We start from the raw sequence: 15057 nt of genomic DNA on the forward strand, positions 1-15057 counted from the left end.
AGTGTCCCAGACATAAATCAAAATAACTGCTATTCAAGCACTACCTTCATGTATTAAGAGTTAATCCTTAAGATTACACATTAGGAACACAGAAGACATGTGGCAGAATATATTAGTCTTCTAAACACTGAATATTCTGGGAAATGAAAGAGTTGAAAGGCTCAACTCTAAACACTACTAATACTTCTGAAAAGATTGCTAGTTATAATCCCTCTCCTAAAATCAGTGTTTAAGAAGGTATCACATCACACCTTCCCATCATGAAATTAAGGTAACTGGTTATTATAGCAAAAGACTAAAGGAAAAAATACAGTAATACAGACACATTTTTCCAGACTGAAACAGAAAATATAGTCACAATTTCAAGTAACACATCACTGCAGTTTAGAATTATCTTTTAAACTTACTGTATTAGTTGAATCTTCTTGTAAAATTCTGTCATATAACTGAATAGCATCATCATACCTGTACAAAGAAATCATTCACATTTATTTCTGCTAAGACAGAATTTCTGACTTTTTGACTCTCCTTTCAATAGTTAATAACCCTCCTGCATCTTTTTATACTGAAATATAATATATATATATACACACTAAGCAAACTATATTTATACAAAATTCTTTTGAGAGAGTGCTAACTATCAACAGCAGTATTCTTTGTCAAGAATTAAGAAAAACACATGGGAATTGCTTCATGAAATACTGTTTCAGCAGCAACTTAGATATTTTACACCTGACATCTCACTCTTCCGCCTGTTCTCTCTTTATCTCTACCCAACAGGTTCAACCATCACATCCCTACACCCCCTTTCACATCTCCCAAGAAACGGAAACTCCAAAATTTGAAAAACCATCCAAAATAATAACATTCCACTTCATTGTTTTAACTTAAAACTTCACGAAGTTCCTTCTGTTGTGACTTTAAAAAGTACAAGCAGCTGCATACAGCAAACTGGAAAGATTACAACAAAAATCTTTACAGAAAATGTTTTCCACCATTTCCTGCTTTTTTTTAATTTGTTTATCAATTAATTCTGCTGTCTGAAGCTTGAAACAGGTTACTTCTGGTGCTATGAGCACTTCAAACCTTCTGGGAAACAGTTCTGCATGTTCAGTCAGCTGCGTACATGGCCCCAGCAAATGAAATAACTCAATTCAAACCACATTTCACTACAGAGCTGTTGTGTTATCACCAAAGAACTAGGGCATACATGTCTTCACGTGTAATCTGACAAGCAGTTTGTCAGAAATACTGCTGATTGATTTCTGATGCTCCACATTCCTTAGACATCACCTTAGACACTCATTTACATACTTGTACTGTTCCCTAAGCACTGCTGCCATTACCATAGCTCAGCTGTCCACTCCAGCTACCGTAAGGTACAGGAACAGGTGGGAATGGAAGCACAGAAGCAGAAACGAATAGAAGGTGATTGCTACAGACTTGAGCAGATGTTCTGTAAAATGCTGTCTTAGTGTTCTCTGTTAGTTGCTGCTTTGTCAAATGCATTTTAGAAAATGCAATCTTTTGGCAATAATCGTAGCCTTACACGGTCAAGTTCTAGAACACTACTTTTTTCATTAGCAAGTGTCTACCGGGATGTCTCAGTCTATGGTGATGTTCTTCATGGTTCCCTCTTCCTGTTGGGGAAAGCAGGATCCTCCCTAGATCCTACAGGTCACTTAGAATTTAGTAAGAAGCTCACTTCAGTTGAAGTGAAACATGATGCCTGAGGCCTACATCTTTCTAGACTTCTTTTATGGACAGTGGAGACAGACAAGGTCCTGCAGATGGGTTCCTGTTCAAAATAACCCCAAGCTGGAGCTTCTTTCTGCTCTGACTTCCAGAGGGACATGAAACTTCAGGTTTTGCTAATTTCTCTGCTCCCTGATACTCTAATCTCAAAGATCTGATCTGACAGAGACATTTTGTTCAGAACTTTGCTGACCACTTTCAGAAAACTATGGCTCAGTAGTGATTCACCACTGAAACCACACATGACATTTGTGCAGCAGTCATCTCCCACAAAGATCAGCTGCCATGCAATGACATCTTTAATGGTGTCACATAAGCCTGAACTGAATTATGATCTATTGTACTTCTGAATAGGTTTCAGGAAGGGAGAAAACTGGTGTCATTCTCTGTCCTCCCATCCTATGTAAAATGAAGACAAAAGAGCTAAGTTTAATGGAAATTCTTCAAGTGAGTGTGAAACACAGAGCATCTGGTTGCTCTGAGACAGCTCCTGTGAATGGAGTCCATTTATTTATTCATTCTCATTGATCCAAGCAACGGACATTTATCAGTGTTTCAAATCAAATACCATTTTCAAAGCTAATTTTGCAAGAACATAATGGATGAAGAACATATGCTAAGTAAGTATCTTTTAAAAAAGCATTTAAGGTCTATTTCAAATTTCTTTTCATCAAGATGGCCCAAAGGCTCCAAACTCACTAACTCTTATGATAAAGGTAGCATGGAACAGATTTCCCATCATTCAAGGGCACTGGAAGTCATTCTTAACACCCAAGGCAAGTGGTATAGAACAGAATGTTGACATCAAAGATGCATCCAAGGAGAAATGTCTATGATAAAGTTCATCCTCAAGTTCAGAGGTCATTAATCTGGAAAGTTGCCAATTTTAATCCGACCATTATTTTTGTAATTCCTGTTGAACTTAGTATGTTATAACCCTTCTACAGGATATTTCAAAAAAGGTCAGCGTGATTTTTATGTTCTGCCATTCTATTCCATATGTCTTTTGATTTGTTTCTGTAACAAGCAGTATAAATTTAATCCTTTTAAAGTTCATTTACCCACACTTGGGAAACAAGGGTAAAGAGCTGCACCCTGCAGTAATCTGGAGTATAGAAGAACAATAAGGCAAGAAACCTACTGGCACTGATTTTCATATGCTGCCCTAGCTCCCTGAGATGAAACCTGCACATCACAGAATCTGTCAAAAAACAACTGTGCAGTGTTCTACTGCAAAATGACTAATGCTGTGAAGTAAGAGATCCTTCTGATCTATGATCTCTGATGGGAAGATTGCAAAAATCTGCACAGTACCTGCAAAAATGCAATACAGATGTATAAAAATCTTAATATGATCATGCACACTGTTATTTTCTATAAAGAAACTGCCCAGCATTATTTTGCCATTTTGTAATAGCTGCATGTTTTTTTAAGAAAGAGCAAACTTTTTTTCAGACAGAAAGTACATTTGTTAAAATTCAGGTTTTACCTTTCCATAGCTTCAAATCGCATTCCAGTTAATCGTTTAACTCTGTGGCTCCCAGGAAACTGCCGCCTCAGTTCCTGAAGACAAAACTATACAAAGAACCAAAAATACTATTGTGAATAAAATTATCTTCACTAGAAGCTAGAAGAAGAAAAAATAGATTGGGGGGGAGGGGGGGAAATAGAAGCCTTGGCTGATAATTCAACTACCTGCCATGCCAGTTCTGAGTAAATACCAATTTTTGAAACAAGCAATAAAATGCATTGATAAAGAGAAGGTCGGAAACTGAAATTCTGTCTGTTAAGATGACTAATTTTAAGAAGTATCTTCCATACAGGACATTAGATTGTCAGGCCCCCTTGGAAATAGTTATCTGAGTTATTTGTCCAGAAAATTACACTTACCTACTAAAAGAGCTCTGACACTAGTAAAACTTGAATTCTATTCAGTTGCCCCACAGTGACACAAGACAGTTTAAAAAAAAAAAAAAAAAAAAAGGACAGTAAAAGCTTAAGTGATACTTCTTTAACAAATATTCCATTTCACAACAGAACAAACTACGCTAATACAATGCTCTGTGTTTATGTTTAAAATAAAACTTCGAAATCCAAATAAAATATTTGCCACTGGCTTGGGTACAGCCTGCTGGCAGAAGAGGCATAATTTTTAACTCCTGAAATAAATGAGACACCTGGGCTGGATAAAAAGAATTCATCACAAGCAGATTTTTCTGCATTAGCAAAGGATCTTTGGTATAGTCACAACTTCCCCACAGCAAACTAACTCATAACCATATTGTGAATGTGGCTGAATAGCATTGTAAAGTTTGTAGCTGACTCATGAAAGTGGGAGGCAGGACAGTTCAGGCTCTCAAAACAGACCAGTGTGTGCATCATGTTAGAAGCTTCACTGAATCCTCCTCTTCCAGGCACTTCTCTATGCAACTCAACTCAGAAACCTGTTCTTCAGAGGTAAGGTTCTAGCAGAGGCCTATTTACATAATCTGTCCCATCTCACCAAATCCACTTGTCAAAGGAAAAATTACAAATTAGTAACAATTAGTAGGATCCCTCTTTGTTCCTGTAGATAAACAAGTTGCTAAAGCACATCCAAGAGGAATATTTACATCCCTCCCAGATGCTAAGAAATAGAAGAGAGAAAAGCAACAGTGACCCAAGTTGTGATGCTTGGCTGCAAGAAAGAACAGACTATTTCCATCACAATCAACTTAATTTGCAATGAACAAGATCTTTACAACACAATTACACATAGAAAGGCTCAGGCTTAGCACAGAAATTGTTTACTGGCACTTTGAGTGATGTCTAGGTGAACTGCTGTTGCTCTAGTCATACAAAACTACATGTACTTAGCAGCATGTTACATGATGTCTGAACTCATCTCTGACCATTCTTAAGACACAGGAAAATTTACATAATACTCCAGAAAAGTAGATTCACTCCAGCTTTTAAAATCCAGACAACCTTGCAGACTTTAAGAAGAACTTTAGGATACAATAAATCCAGTGATCAGTGAACCCTGAAGGATAGTGATTTTCATAAACACAGGTACTATTTTGCTCAAAAAGATGTACAAACAACAAAAATTGTAACATTCACAATACTAAAGCCCAAAATCTGTATATGGACTTTTACATCTAAAAAATTCTCACTGACAATATGAAAGTAGTGTTCAAGTGCAGGAGTAATGCAAGACAGAATTTTCACATCAGAGCTCACTACACAACCAGTACTCAACCAAACACACCAGTCCAGGGGCCAAAATAAACTCCTGTAGATTAAGCTATCAGACACAATAAAGTGACAAGAAAAGTTGTAAGAGAGACAAGAACAACTTACTGTAACACTGATAAAACCAAAAGCACATGAATAAACTACACCAGCTGTATCTTCAAAATGTTCTGGACTCAGGAGCACTGAATGTTCTCTTTCTAAATGGGACTTGTAATCCCCATAATAAATTATTTTGTTGAGGACTGGTTCTGCACAATCAATAATCTACTTGGGAGGAGGTTTTTTCAGAATTCCCTCAGTTACAATGGCAAACATAATTTGCATGTGAAACTTCAACTTGCACTTACTATGTTTTTTTCTTTTTAAACATCAGGCAAAGGCAGAGAAATAGAAACCTGGACTTCAGCAGGTAAAACACTGGTAATGCAACTGCTGCCAACAATAGGTGATTGCATTAAACCACCTGTGTGAACAGACTGCCTGGCTGCAGCAAGGGCATGCTTTACACACGGGGGTTTTGTGCAGGGCAGAAAGGACCAAGTAATAAATAGAGGAAAGAAAAAAAAAGTCAGAAATTACTCTGAAAAGGACCTCAGCTTCTCATTTTTAGTAGATGATACCTATCCCCCTAAGCAAAATGCATCCCAGCTGTCAAAAGCTCACTGCTAAAAAAACCAGAAGCTTCAAAGCTGTTTGTCTACTTTGGAGCTACAGCTGCAGTAAAATGCCACAGATGATGCTGACTTGTTTAAATTAACGACTTATTTATTATAAATTGAATTAAAAAATAAAAAAATCCTCTAAGTTTCCACTATGCTTTTAGTCTCATTTCTGAGCTGCATATAAACTGTTGCATTCCCTCACCTCAAGCAATATTCCTTAAAGGGCACAGACACTGAAATTTAAACTCCCTGCCAGGGTTAGTAAAAACAAAGAGTGTTTCACAACTGATCTTTCAACACTGGCTCCATCACCAATTTTGTGAAAGTCTTCTTTAAAAGACCCTGAAAATAAAGATCAAATCTGTTTTACATATAAATCAGGACAGAGAAATGTATTTATTTGAACAGTAAGTCTATTTGTTTTTGTTTAAACAAATAGCTATATTACACCAGTATTTTCTTCTGAGAGACAAAAGAGAGGGAAGTTCAGTGGGTTCACAAGTTCAAAGTCTTGTACTATATTTTCCAGCATGTTCCAATTCACCATATGACATCACATGAACCCCAAAGATTCTAAGAGGTATTTTGTCAACTGACAGAGAACAAGGCACTGGAGGAGTAATTGCCGTGAAAGACCCGGAGCCCTGAAAATCGCTTTTTACTTGGAATAAGCACAAGCTTGATGGCTTTCAGAGCACAAGGTAAGCCTCTGTTTTCTTCTGACTGTTTTGTGAAGGAGGGGTGAAAAGATTATTAAAATTTTCCTCTAAGACAAACTTTTGCCTTTTCCTCTTTTTGCCTTTAAAGAATTAGCTAAGCTGACTGGGTTGTTTTGTTTGCTTGTTTCAGTGGCTTTTTTTTTGTTTTCAATCTAACAAAAAGGCTACAGCTCAAAATAAGCTAATTCTATCTCAATTGTTATTATAGTATTCAAATAAATTTGCATACAAATTGACAAAACTCAAATATCCATTAACAATATTTTTATCAACCATCACCAAATAACTTGCAGGGACTTTTGGAGGTCACCTGCTCCAAATCCCCACTCAAAACAGAGCCAGTTTCCAAGGGAGTGCACAGCCATATCCCAATCTAATTTTAAGCATTTCCAAAAGAGATTCCATAGCTTCAATGTGCCATTTGTCACAAAGCATTCACTAAGTTTGTCCCAACATGTAAGTGGAATTTCCTTTTTTGCAGCTTATGTCCCACACTTGTCTTTTGTTGCACACCAGTGAAAATATGTGCCCACCTTCTTTATACCTTCCTTCCCATCAGTACATATCCAAAAATCCCTTCTTGGCTTTCCTAAGACTTAACACAGATCTCCCAGCCTCTCCTTATACATTATGCAGTCTAGCTCCTTATTCATCTTGAAGACCTGCTCCAATATGTCAGTGACTTTCTTTGATGGTAGCCAACATGACATATAATATGATATGCAAGATGGGTCATTCTACCTAACATTCAGAAAACCAACATAACTTGAGAGGTTTTCAATAAACAAACACTCTCTGTACAATATGGCAACTTCAATATTATTCTTGACCTTTAGCCCATACCAGAATAGCTGTAAATATTTTCATGGCTAGATTGCAAGAGATGTGATCTGTCTAAATAAAAGTTATGCCTTCGAGGAGGTAGGTGGTGGCAGTTTCTTCATAGCTGACTATTTCTTGATAGATATTCTTTCTACCAGTCCAAGCTATGGAGTTCAGAATATCCTTAAACTTCAAAAAAACTTACCAATGCCAAATCATCTCGACTGCAGTCCAGGGCAGCAATCATCACCTGCTCATAAATTATCCAAACTGGACACAAAGAGACAATAAATGCAGATAATTGGTTTGGGGTTTGTTTAAGATAATAGGAAGCATCTATCATGTAAACAGGATTAATTAATTCTGTCTGTACATTTTTCCCTTTCTAATCCCATGAATCACTGCTGAAATACAAACAAATTAAGAAACTGCTGGGATTAATCAAAAACTTATTTAAGCAATTTAGCACTTCTAGTGCCAAAGTACTTTCTGACATCTTGAAAGGCAAAAAAGTTCTAATTCTCTATTTTTTCCAACATCCTAACTGCCATGTTCTAGACAGATCCCCATGAGGACTTGTTTCAATTTCTGTCACAGTGCGAAAGAACAGAAAATCAAGCAAATAGTATCTAAGTAACAGTTTCAAATGAAGTTTTCACACTGCAGTCTAAATACTATCACAGCAAGCTAATTAGTTCTATCGGGTAATTCTTACGGCTGTTTTCACTGCAGCCCACATTTGGGAAAGAAATAAGCTTTTGGAATTCTGGAAATCTATTAGACTAAGAAAGTAATATACATTCCATCAACATCAGCACGTACTGAAAGACAATATTAAGGCTGTTAATTAAAACAGAGACTGAAAAAAGAAAACCAAATCAGAGCAAGGAAACTTTTAAAGTAATGATTGTTTACTTACTGTCATCTCCAAGTTTGGATGCATATTCATTAATTAACTCTTCTCCAACATCCACTATCTGTTCACTGTTTCGGTAGTTTTCTTCCCTCCATTTCCTCATTTTATCACGCATATCTGGGCGTGGGGGCACAGGGGAGAAAAAAAAAAAAGATTTTCAGATAGTAATGGAATTTAAATGTGCATATGATAGCTAAGATACACATCTGAAGATGGGATTAAAGAGCAACAGAGCTAAGAAAGTGACTCCTACTAATATTAAAAAGCTACTAGAGAACACATCTCTCAAACCTTATTACCCAAACAGCGCTCATGCTCTAAAATAATCAATTCAACTTCTAAGTTCGCAGTCTCTCAGGACAATAACATAGGCAATAAAAATAATGTATACCTAGTTATCCAATAAATAATAAAATTTACCCATTGTCAGGTAAAATAGCCTACAAGAGATTTCTCCTGAGTAGTTTCACACATTTACAAACAACACTAAAACTGCATTTCTGCTACAAGTGGATAAATTTTCACTTGAAATTTTAGAAAAAACATTAGAACTTCCACTCTGAAAGGAATCTACGCACTCCTAGAGGAAGGAGCTTCAGTAAAGGTACACATGGATGTGAAGGTTTTCGGCACCAGGCAAGTATAAAAAGTATTACTGTTTACCTAGGCAAGACAGAAACAAATTGATTTTATTATTAGAATTTTTGTTTCAAGAGGACACTTAAGTTCTCTGAGAGAGCAGGCATATTCATCAAGTCAGCTAGAGAATGCTACCTTGCCAGAACTTTATTTATCCTCTAGATCAGGAAACTGCTAATGTGATTTTATATACACATATACACTTATAAATGTATAGCTGTTCGACAGACAAGAACCAATTTTGAGAAAACTTAAGGAAAATAGTTTTCATTACTAGGTAGTGGCTTTACTAATAAGAAGGACCAGGATAACTGTTGCTAGTATTTTTCTTAAACTTTAGAACAGCTGGAAAAACAAATACAGCGATAGATCTAAACACTGTCAGTTTTTCTTGCACTTCAAAACACAGAGTTAACATAAATGACAGCTAAAAATAAAGCACTGAAAGTTGTTCCATCTACCTGAAGTGATCTCGGATCGCTCATAAAACTGTTATTGTGCTACATTTTGTGTTTTGAAATTCAACCAAAACCACCACAGGGTTACATTTCATATGCATGGGCAAAGTTAAATGGTTCTAGACATATGATGGTCCCTGGAAATTCAGCGTTAGACGGCAAGAATGTGAGTGAATACAAACATTCACAAAAGCTGACAAGCTAAACGCCTAAAAATAAATAAGCTGTCTGATTTCCACCCACTCATTTACTTGGAAATTATCAATGCCTTCATTCCAGTGTGATTCCAGATGGAACAGTGTCTAAATTATGTATTAACAGAAGGTACATCTACCATTCATCACACAAATACAACATTTACAGTAATGGAAGAAAACACATAGGACAGAGAATAGAACATCAGCTGATGAATGAAAGATTTATTTATTTTAGAAATACTGAATTTTATGTAAAAGGTAGAAGAAAGAAAACACTAAGAACAGCAGTAAAACTAAACAAGGCTTTTCACAGTGTTGTCAAACAATGAATTTTTTACTAAGAAATCTATCAAAAGAGTCAGACAATAGTAACTTAAGTCCTGGAGACATAATACAAGGCTGGGCAGAAGCAATCAGGAATTTTAGAAGAAAAAAATAAGTAAGGTAAAGAAATGTTTTAAGTTTAACTTCAAGTTCTCTTGTCATCTATAGGCTGGTGCTGAGCAATTGATACGTTTGTTTTAGACTTGGGTTTTTCTAAATTGACACGTGAGGCACGTGTAAATCAAAACCTTATAAGTTCTAAGGAACGGACGCACTTGGGACAATGTTTGCTTTTGCCTAAAACCATGCAAGAAGTCTACCACAAGCCAAGAGACGCAACCTGTGTTTCATTTTGCAGTCCAGTAAGGTGTCAGTTCATTTGGCCTGAGCAACCAGATATGAAATAATGCTCCTATAATTACCTACACTTCAACTGATGAATTGGAACACATTTTCAAGTCCTTGATATCTAGAAGCACCTGAAGAAATGAAGGAAATCAGCACTTTGGGGCAAACTGAAATTGCAAACTCCAAAATGTCACCTTGGCATATAGCTGCTACCACGGCAGTCACTCAGGGACCCCGCAGCCATTATATTTCCAGAGCTCATTTGTACATTGATTCTCTGTTACAGACACTAAATCTTCAGCCACAGCCCACCTCTGTGCACTCTCATCTGGCAGGTGCAGGCACAGGCACAGGAGCTGCAGCCGGGTGCTGCAGATGCTGCCTCTAACCCCGGGAAATCTGCTGTTAAAAGGGCTTCAATAAAAAACAACCACCCACCAAAAAACAACCCACAACAGCATCTCACCTTTGCCTGCTGTAATCCCATAAATCCATATATAAAACCCAGAGTAAACTAATCTGACCCTTTGATTACAACTGAAAATTAAGAATAGCCAGAAGAAAGCAAAGACAGCACAGAACACAACAAAACCACATAAAACCCAGTTAATTGCACATAGATTAGTATGGAGACAAACTGTTAACACTGTTTCCTATTTCCTAGAGACTTTCCATACAAACTAAATACGAATTCAGTTTCTAAATCACAGAAATTGAGTTTGTCACATAAAGTGGACTCTAATGACTGGAGACATTAAAGATAGAAGTGCTCAGTTTTTAAATTAATTTGGAATTTTCTTTTTGTATATAATGTGTTCCCAGACACACACATTTGCAATAAATACACACACTGTTAAACTTCATCTTATAAAGCATTTTATGGTATTTTCAAAAATTGGGAAGGGCTCCTTGAAAAACGTCCCATACAAATGTGGCAATGGAAACTTTTGAAGTGCCACTATTGAAGCAGTACAATTTTTAATACAGAAAATAGCAATACTAATTTAATATTACAGAGCACTTAAGCGAGGCATTCAGAGCTAATAAAAATCTTTAAAAATATTTTTTCATTTTTTCAATTTATATCTAAAGAAAGCTAATTTAAAGAATATACCATTGCTTTCTCTTTTTCATTTTGATATCCACTGAAGAGAATTATTGACTGAAACAAGAGTTGCTGTAACAGCACTCAAAGATCCCCAAAAAGCTCAGCCGTGACAGCCAAAAGTCACTGCTTCCCGTTAGCAGGGTGTGATGTGTTTAACAACATTACGCTGCTGTCCAAGGTTAAGAAAAGAAAACATGGCTTATTCTGTCCAATTCTGACAATATGTCAGATACACTTTCTGTGAAAATCAATTGTTACTTTAATAGTTCTTGAACTGCTGCCTGTTTGCAGATCGTGCTAATTTTACATGCGTCCTCCAAAACCTGCTCCTAAAATGATGTTACACAGGTGTTTGCTTTTTTTAATATTTCCACTCGTGGGACAAATTCATCTTTAAAGTATCGCTGAAAATATGTTAAATATTTATTCTATGAAATTCTACATAGCTTAAGAAAGTCCTAGTAAGAGGCTGCACATCACCAGGAACCAAGTAACGTGCAAGCTTACTACAGCACGCTCCTTGACAACACCCACAGTTTTTGGATTCCTGTCACTCCACATAGTCTGGAATTCTTTTATTTATGAAGGAAGCAGGAAATATGCCATTTTCTCTAGGATAACTAGTACCAGTATTAAAAAAAAAAAAAAAAAAAAAAAAAAAAAGACAAAGACAAAAAAAGACAAAAAAAAAAGACATATCACCTTTGTCTCAAGTAAATAAGCTTTACTTAAATATAAATATACTTTACTTAAATATAAAAGATATGTTACATAACAACATATAAGCTTCTCTTTCAATATCACAGCACTCTGTGGTATTGGATCAACTAAGGCCATTGATCAAGACCACGAAGTTAAACAAGATGTTTTCTTCCTACAGAGATTTCCAAATACACTTTAAAGCTTGAGATACAGCAACAAAATCAAGAAAGAAAAAAACCCAACAGCTCCCACACTGGAAAACACAGTTGTTTTCAGTTATCTTTCCTAACCACCTGTACCACGCATGTACCTAAAAAAATTAACCATGGTTAAACTCCTACCTCTACCTCAAAGAACCTGAGTGGAAACCAAAGCAAGGAAGAAACTATTTCATTTGTTACATGTTATTCTTCTTTCCTAACCTCGAATCACAGATTATCTTTAAGCAATATATAAGTATGAAATATCTTGTTTAGAAAGGCCTGGGTATATAAAGGACATATCAACCACACACCTGGTTTCACACAAATCAGGCATTTTAGAGAGATTAAAAATGAACTACATAAAATTCCTAGAACTGCATTCAAGTTGTTTGCTAGGAACTAGATCACAACACTGCTGGGATCACCTCACCCACGAAAAGCTTTATTGCACGAGGATCGGCTAAAGCTCATACAGAGAAAAGAGAAAAGTTCTTTTTTAAGAGGAGTCCTTGCATGGTCTCTTGCAGGACTCCTTTTTTACTTTACTTTTCATCTCTTGCAATAGAGAAAAAAACCACAGAATTTTTCAAATGCGTGCTTCCAAAGTAGAGACAAACCCTTGCACCAACCCACACCAGCCCTTCATTTGGATGTACACTTGAAGAGACTGAGAAGTTGATGAGATAAAATTCAGCAGCTGCTCCTCTGAAATTTCTCATTGAACCCCACCCATATACAAAGCTCTACACCTAGCACAATGCCACAACTGTCATTTAGAACTCTTGTAAACAAAATGTGGAGGTTATTTCTAAGAGCAGGAAGCTCACCTCAATATGAATTAACTAAGTCCAGAAGCATTAAACATGAATATCTTACACCTGGCCTCTAAGTTAGAGCATAAACATATACTCTGCAATACCCTAGGCCAAAACAATCTAGGGTTAAATGTACAGAGACATGTCCACAGTGTGTGTTACCCATCCTGTGAAAAAGCTTATTTCTCTTTTCCATCACTGATATCCAAGAACAACAGGAAAAAAACACCTAAAAAACCCCTAAAGCCCTGCATTTTGCAACATCTGCTCAGGAAAAATAAAAACTGGAAAAATTTTCAATACAAGGTGGTTTAGGGCAACTTCTGTGACAACCTAACAATAACAGCAGTTATTGACCCATATGATCATCATCCAAGCTGAGCTTCACAAGTACCATACCTTCATTCAAGAGGTAGAAAAGAATGGTCAATCACGGTTTTCTCAATTAGTCTAATGACATCATGGTGATACTATCAAATACCAAAGTAAAATTAACTTTATACTCATCTCCAGACACACTGACAAACAAGCTCACCACTTCATCCTTTTAAATTCAGTTACAGCACTATTTTCTTCGATATCAGCTAAAACTTTTTCTGAGATTAATGGAGTTTGAGCCAAAGCCAGAATGTTCAGAATTCAATTTTGTTTTGCTTCAATCCTACAGAAAAAGGTTCAGGAAAGACAGCACGGACACTATTTTCACTATTTTGGGCAAGTTATTAGCATCTGCTAAAGCGAATCCCATGCAATGTTCCTCCTGTTAGCTACAAAACCAAACTAAGTATTAATTCATGATTGGGGAATTATTCTACTGCTCAATTATTTCTTCACAGACAGGCAGTAAATAAATGAAAACCCAAGATCACACAGCTCCTCTCTGCATTATTTTCTCTATACTATTATGTTTGCAATGCATGGTACATAGCTAAAGGTTCCCCCTTTATGGCCAAAACTATTATTTTAAACCATTCATTGATTATTGATAGGAGACTGCAAAGGGCTTGAGTGCTATCTTGAGCTCACATGTGAATACCAGTTATGAAAAAAGAACCACTGAGAAAACTGAGTAAACCTCAGACAGTATTGCTATATGAAAAATAAATCACAATTACAATAGAACAGACGTGAAAGCTATAAACACCCGGAGGGCAGGATTCTCAAAAACTTTTGTCACTTCAGACCTTCTTGGAGTTTCCCCTCAAACGCTTCCGATCGAGTTTTACGAAAGTATCGGGTAATTTGCAGTTCGCCAAAAGATGAACTATGACACTAACTGCTGACACCTCCAAGAGACCATTTTTGCTGGTGAGCACTGTACCCAAAGGGAGAAGGCCGGGAAGCAGCGACGCAGCGGCCGCCGCGGTGCCTGGGGGCGCGGGGTCCGTCCCCGCGGAGCGGAGGCGAGGGGAGGCTGGCCGGCCGCTCACCGGGGCAGCGCGGGGCGCTCCGGGCCAGGTGCGCGTCACGGGCCGGGGACCTGCGAGCACCGAGGGGCCAGGCGGCCGCCAGAACCGCCGCCCCTCACTGCTGTTCGCCGGGCCTGGGTACGGCCGCCCGGCGCCGGCCCGGGCCCGCCGCGCTCGGGGGCTCCGGGAGCGCCGCCCCATCCCCGCGGCCGGGAGCCGGTCGGGCCGGGCACGGTCCCTGCCCCAGGCGGGGATCGCCGGCTGCGCGGCGTTACCTTCCCAAGTCACGTCGTACATCTCGGACACCTTCGCCATCTTAGCGGCCGCCCCGTGACGCAGCGCGGTGACGGCCCCGGCCGTCATTGGCGGGAGGGCGGGAGCGGGGCCGGCCCGGCGCGGTAGAACCCGGAGGTGTTGCGGGGCCGACTGGCACCCACAGCGCCCGCGCAGCGCGGTCGGGGCTACACGGGGTTCCTTCTGTCCCCTCCGTCACTGTCGCGGTGGTCAGAGAGGGCCTCGCCCCGCTGGACGGGAGCCCCCGAAGGGCCGGAGTATCGGGCAGCCGGCGCCTGTGCCGCCGGGCCTTTGGGCTCTGTTAGTCCTTGCGTCGGGAACGCAGTGACGGGGACACGCGTGATCCCCAGTCCGCGGAGCTCCGTTCCTGTCCCGCCCGCGGGCACCGGGGTTAAAACCTCAGAGCCCACACTGCAGGTGGCACTAAGGGCTGGAGGTTAATTTCCTGT

General features: G+C 38.6%; 1 protein-coding gene across 3 annotated transcripts in view; it reads right to left on the reverse strand.

Annotated features, from left to right (window-relative positions):
- The window catches only part of EMC2 (ER membrane protein complex subunit 2), a 36180-nt gene extending 21471 nt beyond the window's left edge, over window positions 1-14709 (reverse strand). The window contains exons 1-5 of one of the 3 annotated variants that reach the window (XM_040067495.2): window positions 14590-14709; window positions 8115-8228; window positions 7401-7465; window positions 3245-3330; window positions 408-465 (exon numbers count right to left, since the gene is read on the reverse strand). In XM_040067495.2, coding sequence (XP_039923429.1) covers window positions 408-465; window positions 3245-3330; window positions 7401-7465; window positions 8115-8228; window positions 14590-14677 — 411 coding nt within the window. In that variant the 5' untranslated portion in view covers window positions 14678-14709. Of the gene's footprint in view, window positions 1-407; window positions 466-3244; window positions 3331-7400; window positions 7466-8114; window positions 8229-8689; window positions 8739-14589 lie in introns of those variants that run through there. The other 2 variants (XM_058421357.1, XM_058421355.1) reach the window with 2 other exon arrangements.
- Between the last annotated feature and the right edge of the window lie 348 nt (window positions 14710-15057).

The sequence above is a fragment of the Hirundo rustica genome, chromosome 1, assembly GCF_015227805.2.
Source record: "Hirundo rustica isolate bHirRus1 chromosome 1, bHirRus1.pri.v3, whole genome shotgun sequence".
In the NCBI taxonomy this organism is placed as follows: Eukaryota; Metazoa; Chordata; class Aves; order Passeriformes; family Hirundinidae; genus Hirundo; species Hirundo rustica.